We start from the raw sequence: 15104 nt of genomic DNA on the forward strand, positions 1-15104 counted from the left end.
AACACCTTCCTAATTGCCCTAATTTTTGGGTTTTTTTCCACCTGGTGCCTTTATGAAAGTTGAAAGCTTAAAAAATCATCTTATAGTGTATATAAAACAGAGCAATTATAGCAAGAGGTGGGAAACAAAACTCTAAAATAGGCACGTGGAGTGAGTACAGTTGCACATGGGTTAAAATAAGAAAAGTTCAAGTAAAGGTTAGCATTATCAATGATTTTATATTTTTTGTGTTATTTCTTTGCTGGACCATCTTCCTTGTAGTGGATCGGTGGCAAAGCATCGGGTTCAATCCCTGGCGTCTCCGGATATGGCAGGGAGCAAGAGGGATCAATGCTCTGATATAATAATAATAACAACAACAACAATAACAAACTTAGTTGGTCTCTAAGGTGCTACTGGACAATTTTTTTATTTCGACTGCGTCAGACCAACACGGCTACCTACCTGAATCTAGAATAATGATATTAATAAAAGGCAGTATCCTACGTTTCTACGTAAGTGCAGTAAGGCTAACTTCACGTGCCGGGCACTGCGATCCTATATATGACAACTCGGAAGAAGACACCATTGGTTTCACTGGCGCTTACTCCCAAGTGAATGTTTTTAAGGATTGCAGGCTCCGTCTAGAATTGCTGCCCCAATCATCATAGAGCGGGATAGAAGTAGAAACCGGAAGTTGCTTATGCACTTCATGATGGTATACCTCTATATCCCTCGCCCATGCCCTCTACGTACAGGGGAAAAACAACCCGTGCGCACGCACCATCCGCTTACACGCCCGCAAACTTTTTAGCTCCGCCCTACACGCGTGCGCAAAACCCAACCGAGCTCTTCTGTGATAGGCGAGAGATGGCCCTATTGAGCCACCCCTGAGTTCTTAAAGAGCTGGTATAGAGGTAAAACACAAATTTTAAAACTTCCGGTCCTCATATGTTGAACTCCACCATATGAGTGGCAAGAAGCGTCCAAAGAAAACTTTCCACCCTGTGAAGACTAAGCAGGGGAGCTGCTCTGCCCCCACCTGCGTAGTGTCCTTTTCCCAATCTTGAACTGGTTGCTTCCAAAGTCTCTAAGTCTAGGGCATACAGTTAGGAAAAATTTGAGAGCCACCAGCGCCGTCTTTAGGGCACTTCCGTTCTAAAATCGAACTTCCTTCGAAGTTGTCACCATAGAGATTGTATGGGGTAGAGCGGTACCATCCTGAGACCATAGAGAGTTTATTCTCTTTTCCTCCCCACCCCCCAACACAGTAGCTCCTTTGCTATAATAAGAGAATAATAAGCCTCAAGTTTCTCCCCCCCCCCCCCGCCGCCCATGGAAGCTCAAGCGTATGTGTGTCGTTCTAGAAATTTTCACCTCTATGATTGCCCTCCCCATACGGTCAAGACTCAAGAAGGAACCTGAACCTCAAAAAGCCGCTCTATTGCGTCTATGACCCCTTGGTAGCGAGTGGAATGTCGAAGGAGGGTTGGGGGCGGGCTTGGAATATTCTCATATAGTTTCCGCACTGCTATTGGACAGCCCTTTTATATGATGCCAACGTTAGGCAAAGAAGTGTCGGAGAATGTGATTGGTGGCTTCTCCCACCACCACGCTAATTGGAGTTGCTAAGCAACAGGCAAGCTGGGCCTTGTTTGAAAAAACGAGGCGGTGGTAGCGGTGACCCATTTTGGGGGTGGGGGTGGGGTGCAAGGCTTGTTTTGGGGTGAGTTTAAGGAAAGTCTAAATTGTTTTAATAGTGGGTTATTACCATATTTTTGTACTGCATATTATATTGGTGTTATTATAGGTTATGTTTTACATTTAAATATTATCTGTGAAATCTATGGATGGGCATCTGTACAAACTTACGTAATAAGCAACATGCATAAATTTAGGAAGCTCTCTGTATCTCTTAGCCTAACCTCCCTAGCAAGGTTGTTGCTTGGAGGAGGTTGCAACTGTGAGCCGCCTTGAGTGTGTTGACCAGAAAAAAACTATATATATGTGTGTGTGTGTGTGTGAGAGAGAGAGAGAGAGAGAGAGAGAGAGAGAGAGATATGTGTGTGTATATACCGGTATATATATATATATATATATATGTGTGTGTGTGTGTGTGTGTGTATGTGTGTATATATATATATATATATGAGAGATATGCGCGTGTGTGTGTGTGTATATATATATATATATAGGGGAAAGAAAGTTAAGGTGTGGAACTGGGTAGCTGCTGTGCGCTGTGACAATATCTACAAGCTTTAATGGTTTCAAAAGAGGATTAGACAAATCTATGGAGAGAGCTCTGTTAGGGGTTATTAGCTGTGATGAAACCTCCATGTTCAAGCAGCAGTATAGCACCAGTTCGTGGGGATGGGGAGCAACAGCAAGAGAGGGCTTATCCTTATATGCCCTGCTTGCTGGATTCCTGGATGCATCAGACTGTGTCGGGAACTGCCTGGACCCTATGGGACTTCTGAATAAATGTAATTTGTATAGGACTGGGGTTTTTGTTTGTTTTTTAACAAGGGTGGCATGTGTGAAGAGCCACAGAAGTGTGAGGAGAAAGGAAGGCGCAAGAGATGAATAATGCAGTTACTTTGGCTTTGTTTCAGTAGTGGCTCAGTAGCGAAGTTTGGGGTGTGGCACCCCAGGAAAACAGATGCCATACCACTGAGCTGGACTAATTTTAAGTAAGAAGGCCAGCAGGTGGAGGGAGGGCTGGCTGAGGGTAAAGCCTAAGGTTTCTAGGGTAGTGCCCCATTTACCCAGTAAATGTTTTTTTACCTATCATGGACCCTAAATCATCCCTTTACCTATCACAGCTCTTCTGCTTTCCCATTCTTCAGATTCTCTCCTCACTTACCCGCTTCTAAGTTGTCTGTTCTAGGGCGTATAAAGCACCATATTTCCTCATTATTCTGTCCTGTCCTGGGTTGCGTGAGGACCACAAATGGCAAATAGTATCCTCATCTTCTTTTTTGGCGTCAAGTAGAGCTAGGCGATATATCAATATATTGTCCGAAACTGGTTTGAAGTCCGTATTGAGATACTGGTTTCATAATTTTTGACCTAGCAATATATTGTGAATCATGATGTGTGTTTGTGTGTGCTGTGCAACAGTCACGACGCTGGGAAAACCGTGAAGCCAGCCAGTGCCTCTATATAGCTCCATACATTGTGATATGCCAACATATTGCAGTGTTTAGCTGGAGATATATTGCGATGTTGAAAACCAGATATCCAGCCCTAGAGTCAAGTCTCTTTTTTATATATTCTGTATTTGTGATTCTGGGACCAACATGTGTGCATGTGCGGGGTTTTTATAGTCTGTTTCCCCACAGAAATTGAAGCATCAGATGCGCTGGAGCACCTGCTTACTTGGTACCGAAGACTAAAGCTACTTGTGGATCTGAAAGCACACCCTGTGAGGATACCTGGCTGAAAACATGGCAACCCAAGTAGTCCAACTGTCCACCCAATCAGATGCCAACCTGACCAGAAAGGTGAACCTCAGAATGCCCCTGAAGATCCTAGAGCCTGGTCGGTCAAAGCTATCCACTGTTGAGACCAAGAGAATTATATCTGTGATGGACGATACCATCTTTAAGGTGGAGCTGGTCAGCGCATTCTCTTACATCATCAAGAACCTTGAGGATATGAGTGCAGTGTTGGGACCTGAACTTACAGGGGCTCTTAAGGAACACCTGCGGCTTTCAAACGTTATGGAGGCGACGCTCACCCGCCTTGAAGAGGAAGGGGTTTTGCAAAAGGGCACTGCCAGGGGGTGGCTCATTGACACTGAGGATCCAAGTGGCTACCTTGTCTTGCACATACAAGGCTTAAGGTCTTCTGTCCGAAATATTGTACGCCTGTTTTTTGCTCATCCCTTAGCTTATCAGGCAATACAAGATATTGCCAGTTTCAGGCAGCTGGCTGTCTCACAGTTCATTAAAGGCCTTGTGGAGCTCAGGGGGTTCTTGCTTGAGAAGCTTCTGACTACCCCGTTAGAAGAAAGAGAAAGAAATCGGTTTATACATGAAATAAGTCAGCGAGACAAGAAAAACACAGATATGATTGCAGCTTTGGAGGAGGAACTGGCAGCGGAGATCAAGAGTCGTGATGATGAGGTACAATGGGGTGGCAGCAGTGGGGCAGGCAGTTTGGGATTTGACTGGTCCAGAGCAGTCGTCCAGCCCAAAACTGTATCAAAAGAATTGCAAAATATCACACAACCAGAAAGGCTGCTGGCAGAAAAAAAAAGATGTTGTTGGACTACAACTCCCAGCTGCTCTAGCATGGCCAGTGGTGAGGGATGATGGGAATTGTAGACCAGCTACTTCTGTAGAGTACCACATTGGCTACCCACTGTTAGAACAGGAGTTATCTCCCAGCTTCAGCTTTCAGCTGTGTGTTTTGCAAGGATATAGAATTGGTAGACAGCTCCAGTATAATAAAGACTGGTGCCATTGATTGATATTGTTGATTTCTTAAAACTTATGCAGCAGCCCATCAATAATTATATAATATATCCTAATTAAAGTCAAGGAAATAAAACATTTAAAACAGCCTGAGTGAATAAAGAGGCGCCAGAAAGACATAGAGAAGGCACTAAGTGAGCCTCTTTAGGGAGGTTTTCCATAGTTGGGGTGCCGATACCAAAAAGGCCCTTCACGTTACTTCCAGCAGGCTTCTGCCCTGTCTGGTCTCGTACTGCCCAGATCCTCAGCAGCATTATTTTAAATTGTTCTCTTGACTTGTATTGTCATTTGAAATGAATTGGTGTTTGTGCCTTGGATTGAAAGTCCTGCTGACCCAGCTTGGTGCCATTCAGATCTCCAGAAAGAACGCCACAATCAAGGACCTCAAAGCCCACTTGCACAGCCTCTCCAAGGTCTCCGAAAACCAAATCCTGCGCACCCGAGCAGAAGCGGAGAAGGCGCAGAAGACAGAGCTACGCGGGTCTCAGGGCAAGTGTGCCAAGTTGCAGCAGGAGCTGAATCAGCTCAGAGCCGCACTAAATGCCCTCATTGTGGAGGACCGGGAGTCTGAACTTGCTCTCCGGAAGGTAAGCAGAGGTGATCAAAGCAATTATTCTCAGAAGAGAATAATTCACAAGGCTGCCAGTCCGAGCATTCTTACTAGAACAACAGCCCAATGCCTTCCAGATATCATGGACTGCAAGTCCCATGAGCCCCAGCCAATGCAGCTGGGAATCATAGTCCAAACATAGCCCAACCAGGAGACCAGGTTGGCAAAAACAACACTAGACCAGAGTTTCTCAAACCTGGGTCTTCAGCTGCTTTTGGACTACAACTCCCATCATCCCTCGCTAGCAGGACCTGTCAGGGATGATGGGAATCGCAGTCCAAAATCAGCCAGGGACCTTTCCCCAATTAACTTTTTGTACACGATAAGGATCCTGCAATCTACCAGTAGATCACAATCTACTGGTTGGGCATCCCTGATCTAGCACATGGCAGGTTGTAGCATAGATCTGGTGGACTGATTTGGCCACAGTGGCTTAGATGTGCAAGCCTGGGGTAGAGCTGGAATCAAACAGCCACCTGGGCCAACCCCCTTCCTCCATTGCAGCCAATGTTATCAAACTGGTAAACTGTACATTCTTCCAGGGGTGGTGGTACTCAGTATCTGAATTAAGAATACTTTCCAATTTTTAAATTGTCTCCCAGCCAAACTTAAAAGACAACAATTTCTTTATGACTGGAAAGGATTGATGTGCATTTAAACTCTATACCTATTGAACAAGTCGATTTGCTCTGAAGGTGGCTAGGCTTAACAAGTTTTTTTAAAAAGCTTTCCCTGGGGAGGCCCACATGCATTTTCAGAAAACATTGGGTTTTGTGCACCTGCATGAGCACTTCAACTGCAAAATCATTTCTGGCTCTAGAGAAGTCTTGCAGGAGTCAGTTTATGCCAGAAAAGACCCAGCCATGGCCTGCTGCTGGCTGTAGAATGGAAACCACAAGTGTACAGAAGATGGGCATCTCTGGTGCATATAAATGGGATAAACAGCACCTATCAGGTTAATAAACTCAGCTGGTTGCCATCGTTGTAGCTAAATGACTATGCAACTGGAGCCAGCCACTTACTTGACTTAGCAAAGCTACACAAACGTGCTGAGTTTAACTGAGTGCGTTGTCCAAACTCAGAATCATAGCTCTCTCCTCACTAACCACAAGTTGTAACTGAGGAGGGAGCTTTAACCATGAGTTTCTACTCAGACAACATGCTAAGCCAAACTTTGGTTTACTCATCGTAGTAAACTCTGGCCCCCAAAAGGCTGGGGGTGGGAAGCCAAGTAATTGTGAGCTGAGCTCATCCCCAGGAGCCTGCAATTTCACGCAGTCTCATGGTGCCAAAGTTTGGCTCAGTGTGGTTGTGTGAACCAGCTGACTGTGTTACCAGGCCCAGAATACCTGAACACTTAAAGCTGTCCAGAGGCTGTTGGTTGCCTTCAATGGAAATGTCATCTACTAGTATAGCCAGCCGCCCCAGCTTAACCCTGAAACTTTGGAAATTATTTTCTTCTCTTATTTATTCTAGAAAAAATACAAAGTGGAGATGGAAATAGAGAACTGGGTCCAGAAGTATGATATTGAGATGCTAGAAAAACAGGTACGGTTGTCAACCCAAGTCTGAGCCTTTTCTCTGCCAATTCTTTTTGCCCATAAGAGGTCATTTCACAAATGTTAAGCAGCAAAACCTCCCAGGGCATTGATGTAGGATAACTCTCCCACTTCCCTTATATCAGCTGGGTTCCCTTTCCTACCTCCATGATTGCAACATTACCTAGGAAACTGAGCTGTTTCAGCCTCCTCACAAATTACTATTTGAAATTGCTCAGCCAGATGGTCTGGTCTGGCATTGCTGGTTTGGTTAATTGGACCACAACAAAAGCATCCTTCAGTTCATGTTTTCTTTTCTTTTCAAGCCGGAATGAGAGCTTGTACAGGTGTGCAAAAAAAAAAAAAAAGTATGGTGCCGTCCAGATGTTTTGGACTCTAGCATGGTCAAGGATGATGGGAGTAGTAGTCCACAACATCTGGAGGGCATCATGTTGCCTGTCCATGACTTAAGTAGATTTTTCATCGATGGCTAACAAGGAAACCAAATACAGGGTCCTATTGCACTAATGTATCATTGGCAACTTGCTACCTGCTAGGGAGCATGCTCAGGCTACAAAAGGAGGTTTGCCAAGGCCCTTTCTGCTGCTCAGATTGGGTAAGAGGGGCTTTAAAAACTCTATTTGCCCTATTTGGGCTTGTAAGAGAACGGGTCGATGGGCAGAACCACTGGTCTCCCTTCTCTTTCTTGGATCACAATTCAGGAATCTTGTAACAACTTAAAGGAGAGGTCTCCAACCCTTTGGGGACATGAATTGAGAATCTGAGAACCTGCCATGGGCACTACATAATACTGCTTTCAAAGCACAGTGCAGATGGGGCCGTCGTCTTTAAGCACCACAAGACACTTTGCTGCAAGGGGCATCACATCCTACCGCCTCCTATAGCTCAGAATATGTCAAGAGATCAGTTCCGTTAGATGTAGAGGCAGTTGCTTAAATGCCAGGCCTTTGTCCATCCCCAGGAGGAGATCGAGGAGATTGACGTGGTCTATGTGGTAGAGAAGGAACAGCTGGCAGAGCTGAGAGAGAAGTATGCGCTGCTGGATCAGGAATACAGCCAGATCAAGGAGGAGAGGAGGGTGAAGCAGGAGCAGAAGGAAAAGGCCGAGAAGGAGCTGGCCATCCTGGTCCGAGCTGCCACCCTCATCCAAGCCTTGTGGAAGGGCTACCTGGTCAGATCGCTGCTACGGTCCAAGAGGAAGAAGAAGGGCAAAGGGAGGAGAGGGAGGAAGTGAGCCTTCACCTTTTCCTGCCCTGCCCCGTCCCCAGTCACAGGCAGCCAAGTCCATTCCAGATCGTCCAGAATGGGTATTTAGCACTCCCAAGGGAGGTTTGTTGTTCCTCAATAAATGCTATCAGCCAGGTAGGCAAAGTTGTAAAAGAGCTGTTCTCTCCTTTCTCCAGGTTTGAAAGGAAACCGCAGGGGAAGCTTTGCACAGAACTTGTTCTAACTGTGCTCAAGAATTGCAGGGGCAAAACTCGCATTTCAGGGGTGGGGAACTCAAGGCCCAGGGTCTTTCTCTGGCCCACAGAAATCTCAGAATTGTTCAGTTGGAAGAGGCCTCCAAGGATCATCTAGTCCAATCCTACAATGCAGGAATCTTCCCCAAGCCGCATTTGTTAGGGTCCCTGCTTTGCACTCCCAAGTGCTTTTGCCTGACTGTACTGTCTCCTTGAATTCTGGGATAAGCCTCCTGCTTGCATGGATGGAGGAGAGGGGTGTGTGTGAGAAACTAGGCCACTGTAAAAAGTAAAATTTGCATTCATCGCTCCACCCACTTTTGCTTGTGGCCCTGCCCACCCCTGGCATGTGGCCCCCCCAGAAGCAAATGTGGTCCTTGGGATGAAAACAAAACTTCTCTCCTACTTCTTATTTCTTCATTCATATCCTTTTCACCTATCCAAGAAGTTCATCTTTTTGTGCCCAGAACAAGTTGGACAGAAACATGGATCTGCCTGAGACCACCCCAATAACCAACACACATGAGGCAGGGATCTGAACCAGTCTCCTTGGCCAACATGGTGTCCTCCAGAAGTTGCTGGACTACAACTCCCATCATCCCCTCTGACCCATGGCAGGGCCTTTACAGTGACAGTTCCCCATTTGTGGAATACCCTTCTTGATGAGGTGCGTCTGTCTTCCTTATTACTGACTTTCAGGAGAAATCTAAGAGCATTCCTGTTTACCTAGGCATTTGATGGCCAAAAAACACTGTTCCTGGCAAATGTTTTGAGAGGAGGTTTTAAACAGTTATACTGCCCTGGGCTTCTTTGGGATTATTGTCATTATTACTGCAGGAATACGACTGATATAAGAGGTCATTTACTGTTTGTGTTCATATTTTAAATTATGAATCACTTTGAAATCTATGAATGAAGAAGGGCAGTACTGCTGTCGCGACCACTCTCAGCACCAAAGAACAGGCAAAGACTGTTAAGGCTAGCGAGCCCACCGGCAAAGATTCCTAACGGAACATGGGCAAACAGCATGGCCCTTTTGGTGGTCATTTTGCATGCAGAACATGTGAGAACAGCAATATTTTTATTTATTTATTTCCAGGGCGGCCTGGGCTTACATGAGCTTGTAGCTCTTATGACCCTGGCAGATGACGACCCAGACAAATTATTCGAACGTGGTCTAGGCAGAGACCCTGGGGAAGCCACTGAACATTGGTGATCCTGCTCCACACTTGTCCTTGGCTTGCTTAGGTGGGCCTGGGAACCCTCAGAAGTTTTGTACAGCCGGATAACAGGTTGTGGGGGCGGCCGCCCCAGAAAGTCCTGGCTGTCTGCATCTAAGCAGTTCTCAGGATGCCCCCAAGAAGAACTTTCTCCTCCATGCCAGGTTCCAAATGCCTCTTTGCCCTGGGTGTCCAGTGTCTCCCGATGGAAGGCTCTCAGGGGCGTGTCCTTCGGACGAGGGGAAAGGACTGGCCGGTCCCTCGCAGCAGAAGGCGGAGTCAAAAGCAAAGGGCGGAGCTTAGCCACTTCCCCCTTCACCATCCAGGGAGTCGCCTGCTCCCAGCTCCCTGGCTTTGGCCCAAACAGGGTCTCATCGCAGTAAGATGGGGTGTGACTTTTCAGCCTTCATTGAGAGATGAGGGGAGAGAGAAAGAGAGAGATGTTTACTGGAAACAGGAACCAGGCCTAGAGAAATCATTCTAAGTACCACAAAGTTACTACCATGCATAAAGTGTGGTTGAGGCAACCCAGCCAGAAGGGTGGGGTATTAATAGTAGTAGTAGTAGTATAGTGCCCTATACCCATAAGTCTCAGGGCTGTTCACAACATAAAATCACAATCACAAAATACATAATGAAAATAAAATAAAAACCAAACCAAGAATACCCCAATAATCCCTCCCTCCCCAAAACATTTTTAAAGAGCACTGGATGTCAATCAGCCAAAGGCCTGCTTTAAAGAGAAATGTTTTCGCCTATCACCTAAAGGTTTATAGTGAAGGCGCAAGGTGAACATCCCCGGGGAGAGCATTCCACAAATGGGGAGCCACTGCAGAGAAGGCCCCGTTCTGGTTTTGCAACCCTCATGGAGGAGGCACACAAATAAGGGCCTCAGAAGTCAATATTGGGACAAATCTTAAGAGAAATTACTCATTGATTAAATCAGGTGGGGAACATCAGGGCATAGTCTTTTTTCCTTTTCTTTTTTGCAGTGTTGCATGACCTTGGGCCAGCCACAGTCTCTCAGCCTAACCCAGCATTCTTCAACCTTGGTTTTCCAGCTGTACTAGAACTCCCATTACCCCCAATGGTCAGGGATGATGAGGAGATTGTTACTTATTTATTGCATTTTTATCCCAGGAGCTCAAGGTGGCATGAGCGGTTCTCCCCACCTGCTCCTCATTTAGTTCCCCACAACGACCCTGCCAGGTAGATTAGGCTGAGACCCTAACTGGCCCAGGGCCACACCTAGCAAGCTTCTGGGCTGAGTGGGGGATTCGAACCTTGATCTCCCAGGTTCTTGTCTGACACCTCTAACTGCTACACCACTGCTGGCTCTGACATTCCGTCACAGACATCTGGGGGCCCAAGGCTGAAGAAAATTGGCCTGACCCACCAATTGTTGGGAGGGTAAAATGAGGGGGCGGACACAACAGTTGTGCCAAATTGAGCTCCTTGGAGGAAAGGCAGGATATAAATATAATAATAACCTGGCAGGGCAATCTCACTTTTGCGGACTGTCACAGCTCCTTCAAAACCTCCCCTGTTGTTGTTGTTGTTTAGTCATTTAGTCTTGTCGACACTTCATGACCCCATGGACCAGAGCACGCCAGGCACTCCTGTCTTCCACTGCCTCCCGCAGTTTGGTCAAACTCATGCTGGTAGCTTCAAGAACACTATCCAACCATCTGGTCCTCTGTCGTCCCCTTCTCCTTGTGCCCTCCATCTTTCCCAACATCAGGGTCTTTTCCAGGGAGTCTTCTCTTCTCATGAGGTGGCCAAAGTATTGGAGCCTCAGCTTCAGGATCTGTCCTTCCAGTGAGCACTCAGGGCTGATTCCCTTCAGAATGGAGAGGTGTGATCTTCTTGCAGTCCATGGGACTCTCAAGAGTCTCCTCCAGCACCATAATTCAAAAGGATCAATTCTTTGGCGATCAGCTTTCTTTATGGTCTAGCTCTCACTTCCATACATCACTACTGGGAAAACCATAGCTTTAACTATATGGATCTTAATGGATCACTGCCTTGCCGTGCCGAAGGGGCTTGAATAACTCAGAGAAGCTATGAACTATGTCATGCAGGGCACCCAAGACAGACAGGTCATAGTGGAGAGTTTTGACCAAACATGATCCACTTGGAGCAGGAACCGGCAAGCCACTCCAGTATCCCTGCCAAGAAAACTCCATGGACAAAGACAACAGGCATATAAAAACCTCCCCTACCTGTATTTATTTCCCTTTCTCGGAGTGTTGGTGAGCGGAGCAACTGTCGAGGGGCTGGTGTCCACCTCCCATTGTGTCGTCTTGGGACTCCACAAAAGGGGTCTCGGAGAACTAGCTTTCTTACACACCCACGGCGGGTCAAACTCTGCTCTGGCGTTCAGTCGTCCTGTGGGGCTGCCGAAGAGCGACTCGTCCACGTAGGAGGCTTTGGCCGTGACCCTGTAGCCTCTCCTCCCACTGCGTTGGAACTGGCGGGGCTGGATCCCCAGCTCAGTGGATGCCTTCATAGATCCGGTTAAGCCACGCCGGCCGGGTCAGGCCCTGCCATCCAGGTCTGCAGGAGACTTAGAGGTTCATAAGCAAGATCTGAATGAAGCAAGACATCACTGGTGAATGCCAAGTCAGACTGATAGGGTAGAGCAGAAGTGAGGACACATTTCGCCATCTTGGCATTTCATTTCGCTTTCAATTTGTATACCGGCTTTCTATATTACACTACACAAGCGGTTCACAAGCTGAACAAACAACAAAATCGACAGCAAAGATCTCACCTGTTATAGCAATCTGATCCAATACCAAAAAGAAAGTCACAATAACTTTAAAATAAGCTTATATCAAATAAACAATATTCCAACAATCTGTTAGATTATATTAGTAAATGGTAAAATTAAATATCAGCGAATAGTAATTAAACAGCTTACAAGGAAAAATTACTAAACTATAATCAATAAAAATGACGGCAAGTCACAATGCATAAAGTACCACACGACGTGCAAAACCATGTAAAAGGATCCAACTGAGAAGGACACACAACTTGAGAAAAATAAATACCGTATTTTTCGCTCTATAACACGCACCTGACCATAACACGCACATCATTTTTAGAGGAGGAAAACAAGGGAAAAAACATTCTGAATGAAACAGTGGATGTATCATTTTTGTGCTTCATGCTGTGGCCACAGACATGTGATCTGATGGTGAATTTGGGCTGACCCAATGCAAAGATCCTGAGGATCCATGTGGATCCATGCTTTGTAACCACGTTTTTGCACCATTGCAGCCCCAGACAACAGTGGGTGCGTGATTTGGGGGGGCAGGCTGTAGCCATGGACATGCTATGTGCTCTGATGGTGAATTTGGGGGGGTGACCCAATGCAAAGATCCATGTGGATCCATGCTATGTAACCACGTTTTTGCACCATTGCAGCCCCAGACAACAGTGGGTGCGTGATTTTGGGGGGGGGGGCAGGCTGTAGCCATGGACATGCTATGTTCTCTGGTGGTGAATTTGGGGGTGACCCAATGCAAAGATCCATGTGGATCCATGCTTTTTAACCACATTTTTGCACCATTGCAGCCCCAGGCAACAGTGGGTGCATGATTTTGGGGGGGCAGGCTGTAGCCATGGACATGCTATGTGCTCTGATGGTGAATTTGGGGTGACCCAGTGCAAAAATCCTGAGGATCCATGTGGATCCATGCTTTTTAACCACATTTTAAGTGGGGAGGGAAGGAAAAACACAGAAGGGCTAAGAATGCAGGAGTGGGGTATAACGGGAGGGAGGAAAGGAAGGCAAAAGTTTCCCCCACGCACCCACCCAAGCCAGCCAGCGCTCTCTCTCTCTCTCTCTCTCTCTCTCTCTGTCTCTCTCTCCCACCTGCATGTTTTCAGCAGCACCGGAGCACAGAGAGGAAGGAGCGACAGTCTGCTTTTCCCCTCTTCTTGCCTGGAGGGGAGGGGCTTTCCCTGCTCTTTGTTCCGTTTGAGCAAACACAGTAACGAAACAGAGAGGGTGGGCAGTAAGACCCGGAGGCAGAATGCAGGAATGCACCCACTTCCTCTGTTCAGGTTTGTTTCCCTTCTCCCTGAAGCGCGGTTTGATTTTTGCCCGATTTTTCGGCTCCAGGGACCACACATTCGCTGCATAACACGCACAGACATTTCCCCTTCCTTTTTAGGAGAAAAAAATCTGCGTGTTATAGAGCGAAAAATACGGTAAATACCCCTGAACTTCCAGGGGCCACATGGCAGTGGTGGGCAGGGCCAGAACCAAAAATGGGTTGGGGCAACGGATGTCAGTGTCAGTAGGCTGGCTCCCACTCACCTCTCGATCTTCCATCCAGGTAAAAAATTGGCCTGATCAGAGTTGAAGGACACAATTTTGACCAGGGCAAATGCAGGATGAGGCCTGGGGCAAGTCCTGAGGGCCAAAATAGAGAGGTCTTGTAGGATTTACATACAAATTACATTATGCTTGTGAGCGAAAAGGCTCTTTAAAAAGCCTCACAAGAGGCAGAAATTCAAATTCAACCCTCCGGCTTGATGTGAAGAGTTGCTTAGAATCAGTTTTCGGCAGAGATTTCTTGTGCTTATTCTCTTGTGCCCCACCTTTCCTCCAAGGAGGTCAAAGTGGCAGAACACAGTTCTGTTCCTCCCGATTAATCCTCACAACAGCCCTGTGAGCTAGGTTAGACAGAGAAGACTGTGACCCACCCAGGTTTTGCAGCTGAGCAGGGATTTGAACCCCTGGTCCTATTCTGACACACTTTAACTACTACACTACAATGAACATAAGAAGAGCCTGCTGGATCAGGCCAATGGCCCATCTAGACCCACATCCTGTTCTCACAGTGGCCAACTAGATGCCTCTATGGGAAACCCACAAGTGGGACCTTAGCGCAAGATCAACTCATCTTTTCTGGGTTTCCCAGCAATTGGTATTTGGAAGCATTGCTAAGTAGCATTGCCCGGTTTCCATCAATATAATAATAATAATATTTTATTTATATCCTGCCCTCCCCGGCCGAAACCAGGCTCAGAGCGGCTAACAACAGTAAAATGATACAGCATTCTAAAATCAATTCAATAGCCTTCTCCTCTCTTTGAATTTGTCCAATCCTCTTTTAAAGCCATCCAAGTTGGTGACCCTCACTGCCTCCTCTGGAAGGGAGTTCCATAGTTTAACTCTGCACTGCCTGGAGAGGGGTTTTCTTTCATCTGCCCTGAATCTTCCAGCAAAAGATTCCCAAGTCACTCACGCTTGGAAGTATGCCACGTCAAAATCAAGCGGGGCTTGCTTTCCGATAAGCAGACATAGGATCGAGCGGTCTAACTGCCCTCTGCTGTCTGCGTTGTTTGGATCTCGCTTCCCTGGGAGACGCAAGCATCACAGCCCGCTCTGAATGCAAAATGCAGTTGCGGAAGACGAAGCAGCAATTTGCATGGAGGAATGTACATTTCTGCAAACGGGCACGGGCCCCGCAAACCTGGTCGCCTCCCCTCCTAAGACTTACGGATTTGCAGCTTTCCTCCTCGTTCTGCTTGCCGTTCCTTTCTTCTCCCCAACACATCAAACAACCAAAGAAATGCCTGAGCAAAGAGGTCAATACGGACCTCCTTTCCGGTGCCCAGTCGCAGCCAGAAACGCAAACGTAGAGCCCAACCACCGCTGGTGTGGAAATATTATTTCAAAGCACTGCAGCGAGAAACTACCTTTGATTCCGCCCCAAAATATTGATTCATATAATCGCCTCCTATCACTAATAATACTTCCTCTCCAGTACTTACGAGTTTCA

At 46.7% G+C, this 15104-nt stretch overlaps 3 protein-coding genes across 9 annotated transcripts in view; 1 reads left to right on the forward strand and 2 right to left on the reverse strand.

Moving 5' to 3' along the window:
* Positions 1–599, reverse strand: part of TPCN1 (two pore segment channel 1) — a 48349-nt gene extending 47750 nt beyond the window's left edge. The window contains exon 1 of one of the 2 annotated variants that reach the window (XM_082202886.1): positions 445–599. The gene's annotated coding sequence lies outside the window, so the exon portion shown is untranslated. The remainder of the gene's footprint in view (positions 1–444) is intronic. The other variant, XM_082202888.1, reaches the window with a different exon arrangement.
* A 228-nt stretch (positions 600–827) lies between these two features.
* Positions 828–8006, forward strand: DRC10 (dynein regulatory complex subunit 10). 3 transcript variants are annotated; one of them, XM_082202910.1, is made up of 5 exons: positions 828–896; positions 3321–4106; positions 4811–5044; positions 6544–6615; positions 7588–8006. In XM_082202910.1, exons 2-5 carry the CDS (start codon positions 3426–3428, stop codon positions 7858–7860), a joined length of 1260 nt encoding a protein of 419 aa, XP_082059036.1. In that variant the 5' UTR covers positions 828–896; positions 3321–3425; the 3' UTR covers positions 7861–8006. The 3 variants fall into 3 exon arrangements, with proteins under 3 accessions (XP_082059036.1, XP_082059035.1, XP_082059034.1); XM_082202909.1 differs by lacking the exon at positions 828–896 and adding an exon at positions 1494–1705 and having other exon boundaries at positions 3306–4106; XM_082202908.1 differs by lacking the exon at positions 828–896 and adding an exon at positions 1494–1705.
* Positions 8007–9164: 1158 nt separating this feature from the next.
* RITA1 (RBPJ interacting and tubulin associated 1) lies at positions 9165–15100 on the reverse strand. Of its 4 annotated transcripts, none has more exons than XM_082202926.1 (4): positions 14923–15099; positions 13634–13729; positions 11529–11894; positions 9165–9710 (listed from the first exon to the last, which is right to left on the reverse strand). In XM_082202926.1, the coding sequence occupies exons 3-4, from the start codon at positions 11813–11815 to the stop codon at positions 9176–9178; spliced, it is 822 nt and encodes a 273-aa protein (XP_082059052.1). In that variant the 5' UTR covers positions 11816–11894; positions 13634–13729; positions 14923–15099; the 3' UTR covers positions 9165–9175. The 4 variants fall into 4 exon arrangements, with proteins under 4 accessions (XP_082059052.1, XP_082059050.1, XP_082059053.1 ...); XM_082202924.1 differs by having other exon boundaries at positions 14823–15099; XM_082202927.1 differs by lacking the exon at positions 14923–15099 and adding an exon at positions 14568–14799.
* Positions 15101–15104: the final 4 nt, after the last annotated feature.

The sequence above is a fragment of the Podarcis vaucheri genome (genome assembly GCF_965113315.1).
Source record: "Podarcis vaucheri genome assembly, chromosome: 16".
Lineage (NCBI taxonomy): Eukaryota > Metazoa > Chordata > Lepidosauria > Squamata > Lacertidae > Podarcis > Podarcis vaucheri.